The sequence below is a fragment of the Lontra canadensis genome, unplaced genomic scaffold (genome assembly GCF_010015895.1).
Source record: "Lontra canadensis isolate GAN:19392208 unplaced genomic scaffold, GSC_riverotter_1.0 scaffold7, whole genome shotgun sequence".
Lineage (NCBI taxonomy): Eukaryota > Metazoa > Chordata > Mammalia > Carnivora > Mustelidae > Lontra > Lontra canadensis.
Window position 1 is genome coordinate 35,389,572 of NW_022631001.1, and position 26,201 is coordinate 35,415,772.

The window sequence follows — 26,201 nt, forward strand, 5'->3', positions numbered from 1 at the left end:
GGCCTGGCACTCCAAGATGGTCATATTCTGCAGCCTGGTGGCCTCAGCTTAGCAGTGGCAGCCACCAGGCACACCTGTGGGTGCGACAGCAGTCTGGAGGCACAGTACAGCTGCTCCATATACCCAGAGGTGTACCACTGGCCTGGGGCCATTGGCAGCTGTGGCTACCCATGAGTACACCAGCCCCCAGGAGGTCAAGGGGCTGGGCTGCTGCCACGAAAGAGGGGTCCCTACCCAGCCCAAGGGGGTCCAAGGTCTGCAGCCAACCCAGTGCAGCCCTGGAGCCTGAACAGTTTGGTGCAGGGGTGCCACAGACATGGGGCTCCAAGCATAGTGCCACCCCTGCCCTCTAGACACGTTCCTTCACTTCAGCTCAGCTTCCTGCTGGCCAGCACTGGGAGCTAGACCCGACTATTCTGGTGGCATATGCGTGAACTGTCTGCCCAGGTCTAGGGCCCCTAGGGGCTTCTGACCGCCTTGGTGGGGGGAGGGGGTTCTCTCCAGATATTCAGATGGCAGCAGGTGCAACCTCTTTAATGCTGCCTTTGATTTGGCGGGGACTGGATTGAGTCCTTGTAAATAAATGCCTTGTGGCTTTTGTTGTCAACTCAAAAACAGAATGCGTGACAGTGGAGCCATACAGTTCAAACCTGTGTTGTTCAGGGTCACCTGTTCTCCCACTTCGCGATATTTCTGTTTGTAATCATGTGTATCTATAAAGCTAAACGTGAGTGCTTACTGCTATCTCCACCTCTAACCCATCGCCACATAGATCATCCTAGCCTTTTTCCCGCTTGTCTGTAACTTCCCACTCTAACAGTGAGAAACCTGGCTCCGACCATCCACCATTCGTTTATGTAATTATTCGATTCCAGTGTCCGTGTGTCACGGTATCAGAATTGTTGCCCGGCACCCCCATGGCAAATAACTTTATCAGCTAGAGTCCGTGCTTATGTGCGGTTCCTTTTGACTTGGGTTTCACAGACACCACTCATTTCCAATGATACTTAGGTCAGCACCATCCCCTTCACCCCTTCCGTGAGATTGTCTCCCACATTTGTGATTCTGTTAGGTTCTAGCATCACAGTCTACCTCCCACCCTTGGAGCCGCCAGCCACCGAAACGATTTTTTGAATTTGCTTACATTGAGGCTTACTCCCAGTGGTATAAAATTCTGTGGGCTTGATACATGCATAAAATCATGTATATACCGTCACGGTATCATCTGGAATAATTTGACCTTCTTAAAAATATTCGGTACTTTGCCTATTCAAACCTTCCCTCAAACCCCTGGAAGCCACTGATCTTTTTACTGTCTCTATAGTTTTACCTTTTCTGAATGTCCTAAATTGGAATCACACATTGTATCACATTTTCAGACTAGCCTCTTTGACTCGGGAACTATATATTTAAAGTTCTTCTGCATCTCTTCATGGCTTTAGTGCTCTTTTTTAAAATCACTGAGTAATATTTCACCATATGGATATACCACAACTGATCCATTTGCCTGTTGAAGTAAGTCTTGGTTGCTTCAAGTTTTTGGCAATTATGACTAAAGCTGCTATAAACATCCACATACAGGGTTTTGTGTGAATATATGTTTTCAATACGAGTGAATACTAGGAACACAATTGCTGAATTATATGGTAAAACTTTAGCTTTGTAAGAAAACTATCACGTGGTCTTCCAAGATCACTGTATCATTTTGCATTCCCACCAGCAATGAATGAGAGTTCTTGTGGCTTCACATCTTGTCAGCATTTGATGTTGTTAAGTTTGGGGGATTTTAACCACGCTAAGAAATGCGGCAGTATTTTATTGCTTTGTCATTTCCTGATGACAAGGGATGTTGAACCTCTTTTCATATTCTTTTTTGCCATTTGTGTACCTTTTTTGGTGACATGTCTCTTTAGGTCTGCCCATTTTGTAGTTGGTTTGTTTTCTTATTCCATTTTTAAGGGTTTTTTTGGGATGTTTTGCATATAAGTCTTTTTTTTTTTTTTTTTGGTCTTCATTGATCTTTATTAAATGAAGGGCTCCAGGTGCAAGCAGGAGGGATCAAGAGCAACAGCAGGAGCAAATATAAAAGTATAAAATGTAAAGTGCAGCACTGGGGAATGTGTGTAGGGTTGAACCATGCCCACAGAGACCTTGGGGACACAAGGCTGAGGACCAGCCATAGCCCACCCTCTGAGGGAATCTAAGCCTGAGGAGCATGTGCAGGGCTCTTGGCTGGGGGTGGAAGTGGCTTGAATGGGGCCCAACCTTGGGCCTTGAAGTAGGAGACGAGTTGCGTGGGTACTTCTGCAAGCACAGTCTGTGCCAGTGTCTCCCGTGGGGCATTCTGGAAGCGGCGGTAGGGCACAAACTGCACTATGTCACGGGCAGCTGCCTCCCCAGAGCGTGCACGCAGGGGTCCACCATCAGCATCCAGCTGCTCCATGGCCTCGAAGTCAGCACCACCCACACCCACGATGATCACTGACATGGGCAGGTGGGAGGCATGCACCACAGCCTCACGTGTAGCCTCCACATCTGTCACAGCACCGTCAGTCAGCAGCAACAGCACGAAGTATTGCGAGGCAGTCCTTTGATGTGCCGCCTGGGTTGCCAACCTAGCCACATGGTTGATGATGGGCGCAAAGTTGGTGGGGCCATAGAGGCGAACTTGGGGCAGGGCTTGGCGGTAAGCATCCACAATGCCCTGGATGCCTGTGCAGTAGGGGTTACTGGGGTTGAAGTTCAAGGCAAATTCATGGGAGACCTGCCAATCAGGGGGTACCTGGGCCCCAAATCCAAATGCTGGGAATAGCTTGTCCGAGTCATAGTCCTGAATCACGCTGCCCACAGTCCACAGTGCTGTCAGGTATTCGTTGACCCCTGTTGGGCTCAGGTAGTGCAGGGAGTCCGGGGATGAAGGATCTCCATTGGAGCCCGTGAAGTCAATGCCCACAGTGAAGTTGATTTGACAGCCTCCCATCACATAATCCAGGAATGAATACTGTGTTTCTACCTGGCAAATCTTGACACAAACAGTCCCAGAGTTCTTGTAGCTTTTCTTTTTCTGCTGTTTCTCAGGGTGGATACATTCAAACTCAGCCGGGACTGCTTGCAGCTGGGCCAAGCTGGTGTAGAAGGTACCAATAAGATCATGTGAACCATCACTGTCATAATCTGAGCATCGCACCTGGATGGGTGTGCTGGGGTCTCCCCCACAGAAATGCTGAAGGGGAACAGAGAAGCGCTTCCATGTAGGGTTCAAGTTGTTCTTGATTACCTCAGATCTGTACGCCAGGTGCCATTTCCCATCACCCTGACGGAAGAACTCCAAGAACGGATCCGATTTCCCCAGGAAGTCCTTCTTATCTAGGTTTCTGGCCTCCACCTCCATGGTCACTATACGACTATCCTTCATCTCCTGAGCGGATACCGTGATGGTCCCCCGCCCAGCAGGTTTTCCAGGCTTCAGCATCAACGGTAGAGTTATTGTCTGGCTGGACACAATCTGTCCTAGGGAACACTCAGCCCCTCCTAGGAAGTCATCATCCCCCAGCGCAGGTGTCTTGTTGTCTATATCGTAAATGCCAAATCGGAGCTTCTGGACTGTTTCAAAGTGGTACTCAAGCTGCAGAGTCTTGGAGAACTCAGGGCTTGAGCAATTCCGTACTCGCTCAGTTCGGCCAAGCTCAACCCAGCTGCCCCCTCCCACATCCTGTAAAAGGACGCAGAGTGGGTCAGACTTGGAGCCGATGTCCTTGTCAATGAGATGGTCACAGGAAATGGAGAGCTGAACCAAGGTCACGCAGTGGGCCATCTCTTTCGCCGCTTCACTACATATAAGTCTTTTATCCAGTGTATGTTTTGCAAGTATTTTCTCTCAGTCTGTGGCTTGTTTTTTCATTCTCTTAACAATATATTTTGCAGAATAAAAATTTTAATGAAATCCAGCTTATCAGTTTTTCTTTCATGGATTGTCCTTGTGTTGTATGTCAAAAGTCATTGCCAAACCCTGTGTCACCCAGGTTTTCTTAAAATTTTTTCTAGAAATTTTATAGTATCATGTTTTATTCTTAGGCCTATGATCATTTTGAGTTAAATTTTGCAGAAAGTATATGGTTTGTGTCTAGATTCATTATTTACATACAGGTGTCCAGTTGTTCTCATACCATACATTGATAATACTATCCCTTCTGCATTGAATTGCCTTTGCTGCTTTGTCAAAGATCAGTTGAATATGTTTGTGTGTATCTGTTTCTGAGTTCTCTACTCTGTTCCAGTGATCTGTTTGTCTACTCTTTTGCCAGTGCCACGCTGTATTGATTACTGTATCTTTATAGTAAGTCTTAAGGTTTGGTAGTGTCAGTCTTCCAACTTTGTCATTTTTGTCTTCAATATTATGTTGGCTACTCTGGATCTTTCATCTCTGTATAAACATGAGAATCCATTTGTTGGTAACCACATTTGTGGTTTTTGAGTGGAATTGCATTTAATCTATAGAGGAAGTTGGGAAGAATTGACACCTTAACAGTCTCAAGTCTTGTAATTCATGAATACTGAATGTCTCTTCATTTATCTAAATCTTATTTGATTTCTTATATCAGAATTTTGTCATTTTCTGCATATCAATTCTGTATGGATTTTGTAAGAGTTATACCTAAGTATTGCATCTTTTGGTGCTACTGTAAATAATATTGTGTTTCGAATTTCAAATTCCAGCAGTCATTGTTGGCACAAGGGAAGGCAATTGACATGTGTATTTATTTACCTTGTGTCTGCAACCTTGCTATAATTACTTACTAGTTCTAAGAATTTGGAGTTTTTTGTTCTGTTTGTTTTTTGTCAGTCAGTTGCAATTTTCTACATAGATAACCATGTTATCTGCAAAGATATTTTTATTTCCTTGCTCCCAATTACTATACCTTTAATTTCCTTTTCTTGTGTTATGGTATGAACTAGGATTTTTAGTATAATTTTGCATAAGCGTGGTGAGAGGAGACATCTTTGCCTTGTTCGCAGTCTTAGGGGGAAAGCATTTGTTTTCTCCCCATTAAGTATGATGTTAGCTTTAGTGTTTTTTTATTTTTATTTTATTTTAAATATTTTATTTATTTATTTGACAGAGATCATAAGCAGGCAGAAAGGCAGGCAGAGAGAGAAGAAAGCAGGCTCCCTGCTAAGCAGAGAGCCTGATGCAGGGCTCGATCCCAGGACCCTGGGATCATGACCTGAGCCGAAGGCAGAGCCTTTAACCCACTGAACAACCCAGGTGCTCCAGCTCTAGTGTTTTGATTGATGTTCTTTCAGGCTGATTTTTCACATAGACAAAAATTGTTGGGGCTTGCTGACCAGACCATTATCAAGTCAGTTGTCTTGCTGCCAAGAACGTCTGTGGGGGCCCTTGATCCATTTAGGAATTAAGAGAGCTTTACTAGCTTTCAGAAGGACCAGATATTAATCCTCAGAGTCCTGATAAGGATCTAGTGCAGCCCAAATATCTCACTGGTGCCCGCTTGCACTGAAGGAGAAAGAACGTTCTAGCTATTCTCTTGCGATCCCTTGATATGTTCAGTTTGGTTTGGTTTGGTTGCTGTTTTGTCTATAGACCCAGGGAACATAGTCCAGGGAGCGCTGGGGAACAGAAGAATTCATGACCCCTGACACTCTGGAGCTCACCTACCTGTTTGCTTCTTGGTTCCTTCCCCTCTCTCCATTCCCCCCGCCCTTCCCAGTGATCAGGCATAATCATCACTCTCAACACCTACCCTGTTTTTCCACACCTTGATCTTCTTTTACAGAAGGTGTGCCTTTCTTGGGGCCCCTGTGTCAAATGAAAATTGCTATTTTTCGAAGTCCAACTCAAATTCTCCCTTTCTAGGAATCCTCCCCAGTCCTCCATCCAGAGCTACCCTCGTTCTGCCTGAGCTCCCGCAGCCCCGCAGTCATGTGGCGCTTACCCCTGTGGGCAGCATCTCGCTTGTTGTGTTGATGTGTCTGCCCCTCCCACCATCTGTGAGCAGATTAAGGCAGATCCCTGTCCAATTCCCAGGCGTGTATTCCCAGTGCTGGCACCAGATCGGCTTCAGAAGAGGTGCCTAGTAATGTTTACTAGTTGAGCGAATGAAATTACTGGCTTTGCCTAAATGGACCCTTTTTGTAATTTTAGAAACCTCTGTCCATTCTTCTCTCCATAGTTGTTTTCTCTGTGGTATTCTTTGACTCCCTGTGTGTATTCTGAAGTACAAGAGATGCCTGCAGCTCTTCTGTTTCTCATGGAAAAAAGGAAAGGAACATTACCATTCATTGTAGACCTACGCTATTCATCTATCAACTTTATAATCCTGGTGCCCTGTGTATTAATTAGGGAGTTTGAGCTCCAAGCCCCAGAAAATGCCAACTCCACCAGCTTAAACACTAAGGGAGCTTATTATCTCTCTTATAACAAGACACATAAAGCTAGAGTGGCTCCAGGGATGGTGGCTTAACAATATCAACAAGAACCCCTTTCTTTCTTCTCTGCCAATCTTAGCATATTAGTTTCTTCTTTGGATTTGGGCTAACTTACCTTGTGACTACAGAATGGCTGCAGCAATTCCAGGCATAGCATCCTGATGTAATAATGATGAGAAGGATACCTTCCCTTCTTTGGACCTCTCTTTAAAATGGAGGGAAACTACTGTCAGAAGCTTCTAGAAATTTTCTCTCTCAACTCGTTGTATCATTTGGCCATGCTTGAGTCAGTCACTACCAAGGGGATTAAGATTATCGTGATTAGCTTATGCCAGTCAGGATCTCCCCTGGAATTTAGGAGGGAGAAGTATACCCTGGAACAAAATGAGGGTTCTCTCAGCAGGGAAATAGAGTCAAATAAAATATTAGCAAGGAAACCAGCAGTGTCAGCTACGATGTTGTTTTACAGAGAATTGTTTTATTCTGAATTTTAGGGAGGTTAGATCACTTATGTAAGATCCCACCGCTGATAAAAATAGAAGTAGGATTCAAATCCAGCACTGTAAGACTCCAAAGCCCATCCGGGTACTTTCCCCGCAGCACCACTGGACCCAGAGCCAGCCTGCCTTTCCGGGAAAAGCCAAAGCCCCTCTCTAAAGGCGAGCACGTCGGGCAGGAGTTGAGGCAATCACCCTGCTCTCCCGAGCTCGGCCTTCAGCTGGGCACTTAATCTGTTTATTAAGTTATGACTAATGGCGCTGTGAGACACCGAGGGCCGCACATTCAGCCCCAGTTTTAGGTTGTTAGAGGAGGTTCAAGGGATAAACATCATATTCCTAGTCTGTGCCGGGGAAATTCAATTGCAGCTCTTTTCTCTTTCAGAGTACAGGGATGGGCGAGGGGCTTCTGCTGGGTCCTGCTTGGGCTTAATAGAAAGGAAGCCTCCAAAGCAGGCGCGGGCTGTTTTGGGAAAGTGGCGGCTAATGCGGCCCCATGGGGCAGGGGCCAGGCCTGAACCGGGCAGTTTGCACACTCACTTTTACAAACACTTGGCTCCGAGTCAGCAGTTAATGGGATGGGAATGATGTTCCTGTACCGAATCATTTCCTGAAAAAAAAAAAAAAAATTTCCAATTGCAAACATATCTCAGCCTTTCTTGTAGGGTTTGTTATGTCTCTGTGAGTGAATTAAAGAGGCAGGGCGGAGGGGAGTGTTTCTCACTGGGGATTTTTCATCAGAAAACATTTTAACAATGATGTACACATTAAAAAAAAAAAATCCTGTTCAGACCCACCTTTTAGGAGTCCTTGCTGCAGATAGTACATTTCTAGTCGCATTTTGGAGGTGTAAATATCTCTATATTCACAGGTTGGCTCAGGCCATACAACAGGCTTGGAACAGATGCGGCTTTTCTCTCCTCACAAAATAGAAGCACGCACATATGCACACACATGCGCACTCAGGGTCAGGCCAAAATGTTTTTTGTGTGTGTTGTTGTTGTTGTTGTTGTTTTTCCCAGAGAACAAGCTAGAATCCTTCTTTGCATCTACCACAGTGTTCTGGCAAATTCTGGCTCAAGGCATAACCCGTGCAAATGGTGGTCTTAACAGTTTGGGTTTTTCGTTTACTCAACAAATAGGTTTTTAAAAATTGTTTGAAAGATTTATTTTAGAGAGAGCACGTACCTATAAGCAGGAGGAGGGGCAGAGGGAGAGCGAGCGAGAGAGAAAGAGAGAGTGAGAGAGACAGAAGCAGAAGCCCCACGGAGAGCAGAGCCCCACATGAGGCTCCATCTCACAACCTGGAAATCATGACCTGAGCCGAAATCACAATTCAGATCTCAGTTGACTGAGCCCCCTCCCCTAATGCATTCACACAATTCCTACCAAACACCAGGCACTCTTCTAAGTGCTTGATCTATATGAACTCATTTAACCTTCTCAACAACCCTAGGAGGTAGGTAGTATTATCACTCCCATTTTGCAGATGGGGAAACCAAGGTATAAGAAGTCAATGAACTTGCCCAAGGTCGGAGCTAGGAGATCATGGATTTGAACGTAGGCACTCTGGCTCCTCTTTGGGGAATCTAATAGTGAACAAAAGAGAAATAAGTGCCAGCTTTCCCACAGTTTATTTTCTGGCTGCGGGGGGACAGACAACAGACACATGAATAATGATTATTTCAGGTTGTGGTGAACACTCTGAAGAAAATAAAACAGAGGGAGCAGGGGGCTACTCAGAGGGCCTTGTGGGTGTTAGGAAGGAGCTGGAGCTTCATTCTGAGTATGAGGGGAAACCACAGGAGGGCTTAAAGCAGGAGAGTGGATGATGCTATTTACATCCTTATAAATCATTCTGACTGTGCTGTGGGAAGTAGACGGGGTGGGGAAAATGCATCGCAAAGCAGCAGACCAGTTGCAAGGTGGTTCTTGTTGTCCAGGTGAAAGATACTGGTGGCCTGAACCAGGATGGGGTGGTGGAGATGGTGAGAAGTGGTTGGCATTGGATCCTGGTTTAGAGGTGGAGCCCACAAAACTTTACCAGCATGTTAGATGCAAAACATGAGGAAGGAGAAGTTAAGGGTGATTTTTTGGATTTTGGCTTAAACCGTTGTATAAATGGTGGTGCCATTTACTGAAGAAGAGAAGAACTGGGGAACAGCGGTCTTGTTTTAGTGTTGTTGTGGTGGGGGTGAGGGTGTTGACAATCATGTTGTGTGTGGATACATTTGAGATCTCTATTAACAGACAAAAGAGGAGACATGGGATAAGCTTGGAGTTCAGGGTCAGGCCTTGTCTGGAGATTAAATGTGGACATCATCAGCCACTAGGGCAATGCCATCCAACTGAATTTCCTGTAATGAAGGACATCATGACATCTGTGATGTCCAGATGGTAGCCGCTAGCCGTGCTTGGGCCACTGGGCGCTTGCAGTGTGGTTGGTACAATGAAGAAACTGAATTTTTAGTTCATTTAAATGTGAACAGCCGCATGTGGCTGGTAGCTACTGTACTGACAGTGTAGACCTGCGGGGTTGGTAGTGTAGGTTGAGAAGGTCCTGGGTGGGAGCTAGTGTCTCTACCTGCCAGTACACTCAGCCTCGCGCCCACATTTAAGCATGACTTGACTTCTGCTTGCACAGTAATGCTTGTTCAGTAGTGGAAACCTTCCTCCTTTGTGAGAAACAGCCTGGAAAAGAAGGCACACTGCCAGTCTGAGGAGGAACATTGGAGGAAATCGTAGGAGTCTCATGACACTGCGGGAGTCTGTTTTGTTTTTCACTGGAAAGCAAACGTGAACCGATGCTTACTAGAACCATTTTAGCCTTGAAGGTGTGGCTTATGTCTTTCAGTTACGTTTGATGAGGGGAATTCTGTAGAGTGGTGGGTGTCTGCGAATTTGCAAATTTGCAGATTCAATACCATGACTGGCTGATCTCCCGTGTGAATGTCAAGAGCCCACAGCAACGGGACTAAATACCAGCTTCATAATGCAAGTTGTGTCTCTTTGGGGTAGAGTGTGTTTCACTGTCTTTGTTAGGCAATCTCGTCCCCAGTCCAACTGCAAACATCAGTGAGTGTGAGAAAAAGAAAGAACTCTTTGTAAGTGGCTGCCTTGTGCTTAAGAGTTCTTGTAACTGGCCGTCAGGGAGGCCAGAGTCCATAAAAAAAAAAAGAAATGAAATGGAGAGATGGGACATTGCTTTTATTAAGGCTGATCGCTGCTGCCATATTAGCTCTTTGAGAACCCTTTGGTGACCAGTACCCTTAGAGAAAATGGTCTTTTGGGGCTTCATTGGTGAAAAGTAATTCTCCAAACTGGAAGTGAATAGAGGTGAGGAGATTTCGGTCACTGATTTTAGTAGGTGATCCAAGGTCAGTGCTTAGCAAGTGCCCCTCAGTGGTTTTATGGTAGGGATTTGTTTTTCACTGAGGCTTCATGGGGTGGGGGGAGGTGGGCACATGGCGAGGAGAGTAGGCTACAAGTCTTCAGTGGCCATTGGCCTCTTTTTGTTTTCCTTGAGGAAAGTGGAATTGTAGTTTCTAAGATTTGAAAACTACGAGAAGGACTCGCTGGCCACCCTTCCGGTTGGGCTCTTGACATTCAGCTGAGGAAATGGGCCTAAGCGAGGAGGTGCCTGGCACCAGAGGCACCTGCTCATTAGAGCTGAAGGGACAGGACCAGAGCCTAGAAAGAGGCCAGACTAAGGTGTCCTAGAGCAGCAGCTGGGGTGGGGTGGAGGGAAGAGAGAAGGTAGGATAATCCAAAAAATACTTGGGAAAAGGAAGGGAAGATAATCAGAAAAATAGTTAGGGAAGCCAAATAAGGAGAGGAGCATGAGGAGAGCTGCGCCGAGGGTGGAAATGGCTTACGGCTTGGTGACCTTGTTCACCCAGACAGTTACTGGGCACTTACTCTGCAGCGATAGAAAGCCCTGGGAGGAGGGGCAGGCAGGAGGCGGCAGGCAGAAACCTCAGAAAGATGTGAGTGCCCACCTCACTTGTGTTTATCCTGAGATGATGTCTGGAAGCAGGCAGAGGGCTCCCTGTTGCCCCGAGGAAAGGGAGTGAGGTGACAGTCGGCAGAGGTGACCTGAAGGGAACTACTTGGTCCTCTTCGCAAGGAGAGGCAGGGACTCTGTTGCAGGCTGAGTAACAGCTATAGGCTAACCTTTGTGGTCGTATTAATGTCCGTTCCGAACACTGTCCCTGTCCTCAGCGGGCTGCAGTGTGACTCTGACTGTCTTCTTCTTGCAGTATCAGAACTTCAGGAGGAAGGCATGAACGCCATCAACCTGCCCCTCAGCCCGATCCCCTTCGAGCTGGACCCGGAGGACACCATGCTGGGTAACTGGGTCTCTTGTTTTCTGGGTTAGCCTAATGCCTTCAGAGAAAGCCACCCCCTACTGACTGCCTTTTCCTTTTAAAGAGGAGAACGAAGTGCGAACAATGGTGGACCCAAACTCCCGCAGCGACCCCAAACTGCAAGAACTGATGAAGGTAAGAAGAAATTAGGAGGGGCGTCAGCTGCACCCCTGGGCTCAGCAGGCATCTGTAGACCCCCTGCTCTGGGCAGGCACTCACGGGAGCCACTGCACAGTGACTAGAAGTCATGGGCCGCTCGTGGTCCCATAGGTGGACATCTCCAATTTAACCGAAATGGCACACAGCAGCTGCCTGATGAATGGTGTTGATCCCAGGTGCCAGAGAAGTTAGTGCAAATGAGCTCACATTTGCCACGATCTTCACGTTCACACAGGCTTTCCACTGCTTGTCCCAAGGACCCTGCAAAATAGGACTTCCTATCATCCCCACTTACAGGTGAGGAAAGTGAGTCTTGGAAAAGCCGGTGGTTTGTGTACGGTCACAGCTGAATAGAGGGGATGGGATTCAAACAGAAGGGAATAAATTGAATTACATCATGTACACTGTGCCTGGCGGGGTGGGGGCTGGCCTGTGGTAGTCCCCTGGAAAATGTTCACACCTCCCCGTTTGGCTTCCCCATCCTGTACTTTTCTTCTTCAGCTTCTCCAAGCTGCATTCCAAATGGGACAAAAGGCACTGGATGCCAAAGTGGTTCGTGCAAAATAGACCTGCGAATCAGGTCTATCGTTTTCCTGCTCAGACCCTGTGTGTGGATTCCTACCAGCTGAAGGTTGAAGTCCCTGCTCCTGGGGGTGGGCATTTGGGGTCTCATGCTCTAGCTGCCTGTTCAACCTCAGACTGTCCCCTTGGAGTCACCGCGCGATGACTGGTTGCTACTACTCAGACACCTGTCTGTCTCCTTCTCTAAATGATGAGCTTCTTGAGGTTAGAGACCACCTCTTTTTGCATCATTGTACCCCAGGATCCAACACAGACTGTGACATGGAGCAGGCGTTCATAAATGCTGGGTGGGTGTGTGGGTGGGGGATTGTTGGGGGATGGCTGGAAGGAGGGCTGGGGCAAGGGTAAGGAGGGAAGCTGCTACCCAAAGGAGAGCAATACAGAACAATGTTCTATGAAGGCCCCAGGCTCCCCACAGGTATGGAAGCCCAGCCCCGCTACAGCCCCTGTGATAAAGGCAGTCTATTTCTGCTAAGTCAAAGATGTCAAGCCCAAAAGGTGATGTTCTGTGTGATTCCATTTATGCAAAATTACGGTGGTTGCCTGAGGCCTGTCATCAGGGAAGGGGACTGAGGGCAAAGAGCCCGACCTTCCTCTGCTGAGCAAACAGCTCTGCATCTCGTTTGTGGTGGTGGTGGTGGTTACACAACCTTGTACAATGACCAAAATGTACCACGCTGTATCTTTAAAATGAGTTAATTTTACTATCTATAAATAATAAACACAAACCACATGAGCTGAAAAATCTCAAAGTAAAAGGTAGTGGACTTGAGCAAGCTTCCGTTTCCTTACCTGAAAAAGGAAACAAATGCTCCCTCCCTCTCGTGGGTGTTGTGCAGATTAACTAAATGAGAGGCCCGTGGAATGGCTCCTCTCCGTGCTTGATGTGGAGGGCGCTTGGGTAATAACAGCCGCTGAGAGAGAGGAGACAGCACTGGCCTCACAGAGAGGTGGCTTGGGGCCAGGAGAACAGTCCCTCGGAGGGGGATAGACGAGAGTTCGCTTGCTGTCTGTGTCCAGGTCGGCAACGTGACCTTGGCAGCTATGTTCACGTCTGTGTCTGATCTCCCCTCCTGAACGTAGGGGTGGGAGTAACCCCTGACCAATGGCGTCATGGGTGAGAGCTTTATTTATTCATAAGATGTACTTTTACTGAACATTTGGCCCTTGCCCTGGGTGATTTTTTTTCTGCTACCTTAAGTGGGAGGTCTTTTCCTCCTCCGTTTTAGAGATGGGCCATCAGAGGCTCAGAGCAGGAACTAGCCTGCATTAGATTCATAGGTGGTGGGGGTACACATGTCAATTAGTGGGTCTCTAACCCCAGTTTGTGTAATGTTCCAAAGCACATACCGTTGCCTGGTGTAAGCTACACAGCTGAACACTAGGTGAATGTTGCTTTCCATTGGGGTAAGGAATGGTAAGGAGCCAAAAGATACCAACAGGGACACTGAAGTCACCAGCACTGGAAGCGCTTAACACCGGAAAAACAACTGGGCCCTGAGGGCTCACACCACTCTGTCTACATACTGCGTCACATGGACGGTTCTGCTGCATTCAAGATCTGAAGTTCATTTCGATTTTAATGATCCAGGATAAGAAAGCTGATCTTTGAAAAGATTCCCATGACTCTTCTCTTTTTCGGTCTCCCTCCCCATAGGTATTAATTGACTGGATTAATGACGTACTCGTCGGAGAAAGAATCATTGTGAAAGATCTGGCTGAAGATTTATATGACGGACAAGTCCTGCAGAAGCTCTTTGGTGAGAAGGGGGTGGAAGGTTGTGGTGGAGAGCTTGGGTAGGCAGGTGGCCGGTCCCCAGCTCCTCCCGAGGAGCTGTTCTCAGCTCACAGCGCCTCCCAGGTGATGGGCTAGGACTGTGCACAGTTTGGGATGACAGACCAGTGGAGCCTGGAGGTGTCCTCCTGGAATCTGTTTTGCAGGAATGAATTGCATAGGGAGGTCAATGACCAGGTGGGGCTGTTCCCCCTAACAGTTGAAGGCCATGAGCTTGGTAGATGAAAAAAAAAAAACTCCACTGTGTCCTAGAAAACATGCTTTATACCCTCTAGAAGATTGTGCAGGATGGCCTCTGTAGGTCTGTTTACATGTGTAGGGGTTAAGCACGTTTGTATATACCTCTGTCACCTATGGGCGTGTGTACATGTGCGTATGTGTAGACCTGTATGTATGTGTGTGTGTGTGCACGTATGTATACTTCCAGGAGCTGTGGACCCGTTTGTGTACGCCTCTGTGTACCCCTCTCTAGGTCAGGGGCACGTGTGTGGGAGCCTGGGCCTCTGCATGTCCAGGTGTGTTGTCTCTGGGGAGGTGTGTGCCCGTTCGCAGTGTTGCTGTGGAAATATAAGGCCTCCAGGGGGAGAAAGGCGAATTCAGGGGAGATTTTTATGTTGAAAGGCCAAATTCAGCCTGAATGAATTTGGACTTTTCCCTCAGCTGTTCCCCAGTTCCTCTCTCGTCCAAACCTCTGCTTTGAGTTCTAGACTTTCATTCCTTGCCGCCCTTGTGCGTACCTCATGCTGAGCTCATCTACTTTCCCACTGGTGTTTCTTGCCCTCTTTCTTGCAAATCCCAGATACATGGGGGGGCCTCCAGGGCTCGTTTCTTCTTGCCCACATTGTCTCCTGCATCTACTCTCCCGCCCATTTTCACTTGTCTGAGCTCCTGAAACAGCCTCCGGCCTCAGCTCAGTGCCTCCCAGCTCACTGCCCCCAGCCCACACCCATGGCACACAAGGAGGAGCCTTCTCAAAACCCAAGGGTAGTCTTTCCGGTTCTTGCTCTCCCATTCCCCAGGGGACCCAGGCGGGCCCTGTAGCACCGCATTCAGACGTCTCCTCTGGCTGACCCCCCAGCTGTCTTTTCAGCCTCACGTCGGGGCACGCTCACACATGTGGCTTGTGCAACAGAAAGTGCTTAGGATTGTGCCTGACATGCAGTGAGTGCCCCAGCAATGTCTTTCATCATTTTCACGAGTATTGGTTTTATTACTTTCATGACTACCATTGCTGCATTATTACGCACACCGCACCTGTTCACATCTCCATCCTCACACCCATGCTGTTCCTCCCGCCTCGGGCCCTTCTCCCTCTCCCTGGCAGGGCAAACCTTTACGGTTCATCCTCCAATCTTGGGGCTCCGTAGAGCGTGTCTGCCTCTGGTACCTCCAACAGTCACATCTGGAAGTGATGGTCATGCACCTTCTGTGTTCCCCTGGGGATGCACATGCACACATACCAATGTGTACGTAATACACCTGCCTTTCTTTTCTCACGTTCCGTGTTATTCAGGGAAAGGTCCGTGGGCTCCTCAAGGGTAGGAACACCACATCGTACGTGTGAATCCTGGTGTCTCCAGGGCTAGTACTGTGCCTGTGACTTGTAGCAGGCACATAATCGCTGTGTATTGAATGAATGAATGATACAAAATCTGGTCATTTCTAGGAAGCTGGACTGATTTGTTCCTCAAACATCCATTTCAGTGAGTGTTAATATTTAAAGGCTTGTAAATGCAACTGAATACAAAGGAAAAGGCTTGGCATGTGTCCGTGTGGTGGCCGAGAGCCTCAGCTGAGTGTCTCTTTCAGTGACTGCTGCTTTTAATTCCCCCGGCAGATTTCTGGTTGGGATCTGGAAGTGCCTGGAAATGCTCTGTGTAGGGCTTTCAAGGCAAGGGAGGAACATGGCCACGGAGTGATGGAACATGGTTCCAGAACAGCCCGGTATCACGTCCGTGGAGCCCGGAGTCAGGCATGGAGCAGTCACATTGGATTATTTCAGACCTTGACCTTCCTGTTGAAGAGTTCATGCTGCTCTTGTCAACCTAGGTTTAGACCCTTTGTAGGCAGATGGCTGGGCACTCATATTGTAAAGCTCCAGGCAGGCTACCCAGGTGGAGAGAATCAGTTTGCAGGTAAAAATATGCATCGGGAGTGCCTGGGAGGAGTGACCCCTCCAACCTCGACCTCCCTCTGTTTTTCTATCTATCTTCCTCTTTCTCAACAACTTTCTCAAAAGAACATTTGGCACTGTGTCTGCTTCCCCACCACTGAACGTTCCCCCCTGAGGGACAAGCTGGATCCCACCCCAGACTCTCCTCCGGCCGTCCCTTCTGAGGCCCCCAGTGTCGATTCTGATGACCTCCTATGCACACAGTCTCTGACACTCCTGAACGTCTCACCCTCGTCCACCAGCGTGGGGGCTCCTGGGATCTCATGCCCCCCTGGTTCTCTGTGGCTTCCCACACACCCCAGTTCCGCCAGCTTCTTGATATGCTTTTCATTTCTGCATAATGGTGGGGACTCCTCAGTCTTCCATGCGTGGCCCCCTCCCCTCTTTCTCACATCCTCTTCATGGTTGTTTCACCTGCTTCTCTGGTCTAGCTGTCACCTCTCTGAGGATCCCTCTCTGATGCTGGAAGGTGCCCCTCTGCCTTCCAGGCATGCCCACCTGGGTGTCACCTAGGCCCCTCGGAACCAGCCTGCCCCAATGGAGCTGCTTATCTCCCTCCCCCGCCCCCCACAAAGCCATTCTCCTTTCCTGAAGGGTGAATGGTGTCACGACCTCATAGCCCGTTGTTCAGATTAAAAACCTGGGAGTCCGCCTCTCTTGCTCCTTCTCTTTCATCTCTTATAGTCTGTTAGTCACAAATGGTGACAACTGGACTTGCAGGTGGAATGGTCCAACCATCCCATTTCTCAGCGAGGTCGGATGTGTGAAGCACTTGAAAGTACCGGCTCCTTACGTGCTAAGTCAGTGGAACTTTCTCCACGACTTCACAGCCCCACTGCTGCCACTGTGGCTTCTCTGGCTCCAAAAAGCCTTTCATCTGTGGCGTGCTGCCTCCTGCCCTGGTAGCTTTCTAAGGGCTTCCAGATCCTCTTTATATTTTACTATTTGTCTTAACACTTCATAGGCCATTTGTCACTGGGGTTTTTATGGTTTTGTTTTGTTTTACTTTTATTTTGAACTAGTTTTAGACTTAGAGTTGCAGAGAGAATGCAGAGCTCCCGACCCCCCGCCTGGCTCCCTCTAACACAAACGTCTTACCAGACCACCGTACAAGGGCCAGAACTCAGAAATCAATCTCAGCATGGTGCTTAACTAAGTTACAGGATTTATTTGGATTTCACCAGTTTTTTACATCCGTGTCCTTTTGCAACTCTAGAATCTGATCCAGGATCTCACACCGCGTTTGTTCGTTTTGTCCCCTCCGAGCTGTGACAGTCTTCGCCTTTCCTGTCTCTCGTGACCTTGACGCTTTGGAAAAAGGACTGATTATTTTGTAGAGTGGCTCCCAACCTGGGTCTGTCTGATGTTTTCTGAGGATCAGAGGAAGGTTACGTATTTCAGGGAGTACCGCAAACGTGACGTCCCTCTCAAGTGTATTGGATCAGGGAGGGCTTGCTGTTGGCCTTCTGTCTTATTACTGGTGAGTTAACCCTGATCATTTGGTTAAGGGGGTGTCTGTCAGAGTTCTTCATTGCGAAGTTACTATTTTTCTTTTAGTGATTCATGTATTTAGGGGCGGAGAGATGATTTTAAAATTATGCAAATATCTTGTTTTTCCTTAAATTTTCCCTTCTGATTTTAAGCAGTGGATCTTATCTGCCTTGATTCTTACTGTGATTGGGCCAGTGGAGATTTTCTGTTTTCTTCATTCCTTCTACATTCATTCATTTAATATTTTTAGAGCGCATATGTGGAAGAGTGGGGAAGTGAGGGGCAGAGGGAGAGAGAGAATCTTAAGCAGGCTCCATACCCACCATGAGCCTGATGCAGGGCTTGATCTCATAACCCCAAGATCACAACCTGAGCCAAAATCGAGAATTGCTTAGCTGACTGAGCCACCCAGGTGCACCCATTCCTTCCACATTTATTAATTAGAATCCTTCTGTTAAGTAAATGGGGAATAAAGGCAACTTTTCCTGTTTATTCAGTATTTATCAATATGGACACAAGGATACTTATTTTATACTTTAGATTATAATCCAATAGTACTTTTCTTTTTTTTGGCTCCTATACCTCCAACCTTTGACCACTGGGAGCTCATTCAGGTTGGCCTCTGGCTCCTTTGAACGTGCCACCCCGTGGTTTTTTTCTTAGCACTTCCTTACCTTCTGGCATCATGAGATGGCCGGACTCATCTTACGTTTTACTTACTCTGGCCCTTGAATCAGCCGTTTCTCCACAGAGCTCTGATTTCTTTTACTGGAGAATGGTATTTAGAAATCAGGATCTGGGTGTCTGAGTGTTTTTAACTTGCTCTCTGTAGCACACATAAACATCTATATGTAGGTACAGAACCATGACCGGGGAGTACAAAGGTGAATCAGGTATGATCATTTCCAAAAATCCACTTTCAAATTGTCCTGGGGCTGGGCATGGGAGTAGGAGGGGCTGAGGTTGGGACTGGGAAACTAGCTATAGAACACTGGCACGTAGAGGAAAGTGGAAATGCCACAGGGACCTCCAGGAGCCCGGATGTGCTGAGTGAGTGACATTTCGGGAGCAAGGTATGGATCAGGAATCCAGGAAACGAGCTTGATGACATCACAGGGCAAGGACTCAGAACCTAGACATGACCACGATCTGGATGCAATAATTTTTTGGCAAAAGGCTGTATTTTATGGTTTTGCTGAAAGCCTGAATAGGTGAGCATTCCTGAGATGACAGGGGGGCTCATACATGGGTTTCCCCTGCGCAGCCAGATCCTCCCTGCTCCGCAGCACTGTCTGCCCTGCTTGTCTTTCTCAGAGACCCCAGGCATGTCTGGGAGGTTGTCCTGACATACCTTTGCCCAGTCCTTCTTTCTGAGCTGCCTAGGCCAGCAGCCTCTGTTCCCTGGGTCTTGTCCTGGCAGGAGTTCCTTATTTAGGTTTTCCTGAAAGCAGACGCTGGGACAAGGACATGGATGGAGGAAGTGGATATGAGAGGTGATCTCAGAAAATAATCAGGTGGGCAACCTAAGAGGGGAAGAGATAGGCCCATTTGAGGGTGCATTCATAGGGACGGCTGCTCCGTTTGTCCCCAGCTCTCAGTCCCATGGTTTTCCCTCTGACCAGGTGGCCACACCTCACGTCGTCCTTCCCAGGATAGAGAGGCAGAGGCACTGTCCCCCAGTGGGTGAGGACTGCCTGTGTAAGAATTAAAAGCCTCCAGGTTGTATTCCTGCTGGAGAAGCTCTTGGGCAAGAGAGCTTTAGGGTCGGAGATGGAAATGGACGGGGCGCTGGGCACCATCTGGAGATGAGCAAGGGAGCCCCGGGAAGGGGCGTCCACATCATCCAGGAAGACGAGAGGGTACACGTCTGCCTGAGGGCCTGTTCCCCCTGAGCCTGGCTGTCTCTCTGTTCCCTTGATGTGGCTGTCAGCGGGAACGCAGATGCTGGTCACCTGGGTCTGCCCCTTTACGATGCTTCCCCCTCCCTCTCTTGCCTCTCACACCAGCAGCTCCGGCCCTTCCCACACCTCAGGACAGAAGCTTGCTGGATTTGCATCCCTAACACCTAGGAGGTAGACAGGACGGAGAGAGGCAGGAGATGAAGGATCCTAGAAAAATGCCCGTGCAAGATAATCCTTTCATGTGAACATAAGCTTTCCTGACTTGGGAGAGAGCCCTGTGAGTTTCCTTCGGATATGTTTTATTTAACTGATTCTTATCTTTAAACATGTGCATGTCCTTGCCTGTTTTGAGGGATGAAAGTCATAAGGCTCTCCCTCCTGGTTTTCCCAATAGCAGATGGGAAACAGGGGATCTTCAAGCATGAGATGGAGAAGAGTCCCTTGGGCATAAAGGTTCTGCAGGAGGGTTTTTTGTTTTGTTTTTTTAATATTTCTTATTAACATCTAATGTATTATTTGCTTCAGGGGTACAGGTCTGTGATTCTTCAGTCTTACACAGTTCACGGTGCTCACCATAGCACATACCCTCCCCAGGGTCCATCACCCAGACATGCCATCCCTCCCACCCCCCTCCACTCCAGTGACCCTCAATTTGTTTCCTGAGATTAAGAGTCTCTCATGGTTTGTCTCCCTCTCTGTTTTCAGCTTATTTCATTCGAGAAACACACAGAAGATCATAGGGGAAGGGAGGGGAAAATGCAAAAGGATTTTTTGTTTCACTTGAGTGTGGTGTGTGTGTGTCTTTGTCCCTGATAGACCCTGGAGAGCACATCTTACACTGCCCTTACTCTTGTCAATTAATAGTCATTAAGGAACAACCATTTCCTTTGCTACATGCTAACTGCTGAGTTTGGGGATAGAAAAGTCCATGTGTTGCTGTGTCACCAAGGCTGTGACACAGTACCTGGTAGTACCGGGCTGTAGGATATCGAGTCATTGAGGAAAAGTGCCATGAAAGAGGGGGGCATTTTGAATGGGGTCTTGTGGAAGGAGAATTTCAACCAGGTATAGAAGGAATAGAACATTTTAATCAGCACAGCCCAATGTTGCTGGTAAGCCCCTGTTGATTTTGGTGTGAGTGGAGGGAGAGGGTTGTGCAGACAAGGAGTGCATGGGTAGGTGGTCATCGAAATCGGTTGTGTGGGACATGTGGCTGACACAGACAAGACCCAGATCTTGATTTCTTGCACCATTCTCCAATAATGGAAACCAGGGTATGTGGAGAATTGGCAAACTTGAGGACTGGAGCACGTTGCAGTGCCAAAAAGAGTTGCTGAGGAAATACATGTGTGTGTGTGGGTGGCATGCCGGGAGTATTCAGGACTGACCTAAAACAGCCCAGAGGCTAATGGTGGAATAATATGAGCACAAAAATAAACGACAGTAGTATTGGATTCTAGTCCAAAGTGTAAAATCAATATCCTTAAGCTCATATTGTTATAAACAGCTAAATAAATGAGAGGAAAGGGACAGCTCTTCCTCACTGAATAAGTCACGTATTTACAACCCCCTCAAAGAAGTAAAAGTTAAATGCTAAAGGCGACAATGATGAGTAAGCGTGAATAGAAAAAGAGCATTTGGAAAAAACTAGTGAAACCCAACATACGGAGTTAATAGTCCTATACAACTGTCAGTTCAGGAGTTGTGACAAAGGTACCATAGTAATGTAAGACGTTGTCAGTGGGTGAAACTGGACTCAGGATGTGCAGGAACTATCTGAACTATAATTTCGGCTTCTCTAGAAATCCAAAACCATTCTAAAATGAGGGCATTAAGGAGGGCACATGATGTGATGAGCACTGGGTGTTGAATCACTGAACATTATATCGGAAACTAATGATGTACTGGATGTGGGCTAATTTAAATTTTTAAAAAATTTAGAGAAAGGAGAAGAGTCTGCATTATAGAGAACCTTGAACAAAGAATTCGAGACTGCCTTGTGTGGGTAGGCAGTGGTAACTGCTGATGGCTTGTGAGCTAAGTGACATGATCAGAAATGGGGTTTTTGAAGGTGACCTAGGACCAGTAGAGGAAGTGGAGGAAGTCCCAACAAAGCACCTCCTTGTGAGGTAATGATGATCTCAGACTAGAGGGGGAGCTGTATAGTTGGAGAAAGGCTCCCAGAAAACCTGGTGATGTAAGGAATAAGCAGCCGAAGGAAACCGGTGCATGTTGAATGGGGATGACCGCTTGAATCCCAGGAGGAGCAACATCTGGAAGGGTCTGATCATCCTGGTTTTGACAGTCACGTGCCCATACCCCAAAGTATATAGGCTGAAGTAGAAGCCGTGCTAAGAGGAATGAAGAGAAGGATGGGAGAACCAAGTTCCAATCTTGGTTCTACCACTACAGCATTTCTCTACGGCTGAGATCACACTTCTGTAAAACCAGGAGGATGGCCTGTACAACCTTTCAGCTTAGCTAATACAGTACCACTAGCCACATGTAGCTTTTAAAAGTAATCAAAAGGAAAAATGTATTTACTTACTCCTACCAGCTACACTTCAAGTCCTTGAGAGCCACGTGTGTCTAGTGACTATTTGGATGGTGCAGAAATGAATATCTGTCTCATAGCAGTAAGTTCTTTTGGACAGCATGCTCTAAGGTCTTCCCGCTAAAACAGCCCTTGATTCTTGCAGGACTTGACACTTGCAGAAAATGTGTACGGCTATTCTTAAACTGGACGAGGTATTTTCTGGCCGCAAGCTGGATGGCGGTCTTTTTCTTTTTATTCTTTTATTTGTAAGTAGTAGAGGAGCTCTCTAAAGTTTCTTATTAAGTGAAAGTGTGGAACTGTGCATATAGTTGACTGTGTGTGTGAGTTGAGGGGCTCATCTCATGCTTGGGTATGTAGAGAACATCTCAGTAATAGTCACAATGAACTCTCTGTAGAATGGAACCAGGGAACTTGGGACTACTCTGGGAAGAAGGGACTTAAGTTTCATAGCTGGAATTTTTTTCCGTGTTTGTATATTATCAATCTTATTTAAAAAATTCAAGAGTTATATAATCTACCAAATGTCCGATAATCCTTGATCCATTTTAACAGCTATACCAAGTGAAACCATAAGAAAAAGAAACTATATAAAGATGGAAACTAACAGTGAATGTCTTAAATACAATTTACAGTGAATATCCTTGACATATCAAAGATATGGTATTAGGAACAAGTCAGAGATGATGGCTCTCAGTACCGTTATGTTTTGGATATACTATTTAATAAGAGAAGAAAATAGATTTTAGTGTTCAACATTATGGCTAACTGGGTGTTCAGACAAATCCTCCTGGCATGCTTTAAAAATCTGCATAAGAATTTAAAAATATTTTTTTGTATTGCATGGCCAAATTGGTGTGGAAGGGAAGGAAATTTTTCTGATGCCAAAAAGAAGGACCTATAAATCCAGTAAGATAAGTATTAATTCCTAATGGCCTATAGCCTAAGGTTTAATAGGTCACTCATACAGGGTCAAGAGAAAAAAGCCTGGAGGAGTTGGATCAGAGACCCCTGAAGAAAGCCAGGGGTCTCTGAATGGCAACAATTTCAGTGGGTAAACTAGAAAATCTTGTTCCGCAGATAGTAAGGATAAATGTCTCAGCCTTGAATGTGTGTGGAACAACAGAATATCTCCCCTTGATAATTCTTTATCAGATGTCTGTACCCACACAGATTTAGGGCTAGGATTCACACTACTTATGTGGCTCTAAAAGCCCCAAGATGGGAAGGAGAGAGGAAGATGGCAGAGTAGAAGACTCCTGAGTTCACCTCCTCTGACAGACACACTAAAGCAACAACTAATATGTAATACAGTTCACTCTGAAAACAACGTTGAGACTAGCAGAGCAGCTCTCTACAACTAAGAGCTTAAAGAGAAGGCCACATCGAGAAGGATAAGAGAAGAGACATGGAAGGGAACCAACCCCCTGGAACAGTGGTGACCTACATTTGGGAGGGATATTACAGGCACTAGAGGTCCTCCCTGAGGAGTAAGGTCAAGCCCCAAAATCTGGCACCTCTGGCCTTGGGGGCCTATACCATGAAGTTCCCATAATGTCTGGCTTTGAAAATCGCTGGGGTTTAACTTGGGGTGGGGAGGTGGGAAGGATAGGAGGCCAAGTCTCTGCTCTTAAATGGCCAGCACACTGTATCACTTGACTGAGACCCAGCACAGAAGTAGGAGTTTGAAAAGTGCCTGGGGTGTACATCAAGGAGAGTTATTTAATTTGTGTGCCAGAGTGAGGTAGATATCTGCAGGAGCTTTCTCTGGGAATGGAGGTGCTGGCAGGCATCATTTCTCTTGCCTTCCTTCAGCCTAGCTAGATGGACCATTGTAAAAACCAGTTCTGACACTCTCCATCCATGTTTTAGCTTTAAAGCTGCTCCTGCCCGTAGGTGTGGCAGCCTCAGATTCCTGAGAGGTGCCCTTCTAGAGCACTCCCTCCCCAGGGAGAGGGGAGCTAGTCCCACCCACCATCATACCCACAGTAGTTGTAGCCAGCCATGCCAGGGGCAAATGTTGCTCACCAATGTGCCCACAGCAGTTGCATCAGGAGGGCATACACAGTGCACATGGAGGACACATGTGGAGTACTTGTTTCTGGTGACTGGAGGGATTCTGCTACTGGACAGCACAGGATGCATTCTATAGAAGACCACTATTTTTAAGACCAGGAGACATACCTAACCTACCTAATACATAGTAAGAAACACAGAGAGTCAGACAGAATAAAAGGAATATGATCCAAACAAAAGAAAAAGACAAACCTCCAGAAAAACAGCTAAACAAGAAGAAGATAAGCAATTTACCTGATAAAGAGTTTAAAGTAGTGGTCCTAAACTACTCACTGGATTTGAGAAAAGAATGAATGAACTCATTGAGAACTTCCAAAAAAAATAAAAATAAAAAGATACAAAATATGAAAAATAACTAAGCAGAGCTGAATAATAACAAAGGAAAACTACCTTAGAAGGAATCAACAGTAGAGGATGCAGAAAAATGGACCAGTAATCTGGAAGACAGGGTAGTAGAAAGCACTCAAGATGAACAACAAAAGGAAAAAAGAATTGTAGAAAATGAGGATATGTTAAGAGAACTCTTCATCATTAAGAATAACAACATCTGCATGATAGGGTTTCCAAAAGGAGAAAAGAGAGACATGGGGGCAAAAATTATTTCAAGAAATAACAGCTGAAAACTTCCCTAACTGGGGAAGAAACCAGACATCCAGGTCCAGGAAACAAAGAGAACACCAAACAGGAACGTGCCCAAGGCAATCTACACCAAAACACATAGTAATTAAAATGGCAAAATGATAAAGAGAGAATCTTAAAAGCAGCAAGAGAAAAGTGAAGTTACACACAAAGGAAAACCAATAAGGCTATCAAGCTAATTTTTCAGCAGAAACTTTTCAGGCCCAAAGAGAGTGGCATGCTATATTCAAATTGATGAAAAGAGAAAGCCTCCAACCAAGAATACGCTACCCAGCAAAGTTGTCATTCAGAACAGAAGGAGAAATAGAGTTTCCAGACATTAAAGGAGAATTCGTCACCACTAAACTGGCCTAATGTTAAAGGGACTTCCTTAAGTGGAGAAGGCCATGATTAGGAATTTTTAAAATAGGAAAAGAAAAAATTTCACTGGTAAAAGCAAACATACACTAAAGGGAGTAAAGCTGGTATGAAGACTAAAAGACAAGAACTATAAAACCAATTATGTCTTAAGAAATAGTTAAGGGACTCAAGATGTAAAATATGACATCATATACATAAATGGAGGGAAAGTAAAAATGAAGTTTTTTAGAAAATACTGAAGATTAAATGACCATCACCTTAATAGAGACTACTATATACATAGGCTATTATATATAAACCTCATGGTAACCTAAAAAGCCAAAAACCTCTCTTAGATAAAAAATAAAGAGAAAGGAATCCAAGTGTAACACTGAATAAAGGCATCAGTGACAAGAGAGCAAGAAGAAAGGAACAGAGAACCTACAAAAATAACCAGAAGATAATTAACAAAATGGCAATAAGTACATACCTATCAATATCTACTTCAAATGTAAATAGTCTAATTGCTCCAATCCAAGACATGGCAAGGAGGAAGAGATTAAAAAACAAAAACAAAAAACAAGACCCATTAATATGGTGCCTACAAGAGACTCAATTCAGAGCTAAGACCACATACACACTGAAAGTGAAAGGATAGAAAAAGATATTCCATGTAAGTGGAAGTGAAAACAAAAAGCAATGTTTACATCAGCAAAATAGACTTTAAAACAGAGACAGTAAGTTCTGGTCCAAGCTGACAACTTGGGAAGATCCTCAACTCACCAAATCTATACCTATTTATAGGGCGATTCCTCCTGAAGAATGGTGGGCTGACTGAACAGCTGCACAACAAAAGACAGAGACATGGCAAGGGGGAACGTCACCCCTGATGCTGTAAATTGCACTGTGGAGGGACAGTACTAAGTACTAACAGATTAATCTTTCCTGGGATACAAAAAAAAAAAAAAAAAAAGCCAGGCTTAAAAGAGCAACTAGAGTATAAATGAAGCAGCCCTAGAGCCCTGCCAAATGGCAAGGGAGCTGCTGGAACTCTCTCTGGGTCAGAGGAGCTGGTGAGCACCATAGCCAGCCTGCCACCCCAGTGAGCCCCAGGCTGCTAGCCCACACTAGTCTCAACACCCAGGGGCACAGAAAACAATGACAACAAATCAGTTTAGAAG

General features: G+C 46.3%; 2 protein-coding genes across 2 annotated transcripts in view; one reads left to right on the forward strand and one right to left on the reverse strand.

Annotated features, from left to right (window-relative positions):
• PARVA (parvin alpha) overlaps positions 1–26,201 on the forward strand; it is a 170,669-nt gene that overhangs the window by 90,833 nt on the left and 53,635 nt on the right. Inside the window, exons 2-4 of the mRNA XM_032853497.1 lie at positions 11,204–11,293; positions 11,376–11,446; positions 13,710–13,812. Coding sequence (XP_032709388.1) covers positions 11,204–11,293; positions 11,376–11,446; positions 13,710–13,812 — 264 coding nt within the window. The remainder of the gene's footprint in view (positions 1–11,203; positions 11,294–11,375; positions 11,447–13,709; positions 13,813–26,201) is intronic.
• LOC116865212 (copine-1) lies at positions 1,990–3,830 on the reverse strand. The gene has a single exon (XM_032853496.1). It carries the CDS (start codon positions 3,812–3,814, stop codon positions 2,201–2,203), a length of 1,614 nt encoding a protein of 537 aa, XP_032709387.1. The 5' UTR covers positions 3,815–3,830; the 3' UTR covers positions 1,990–2,200.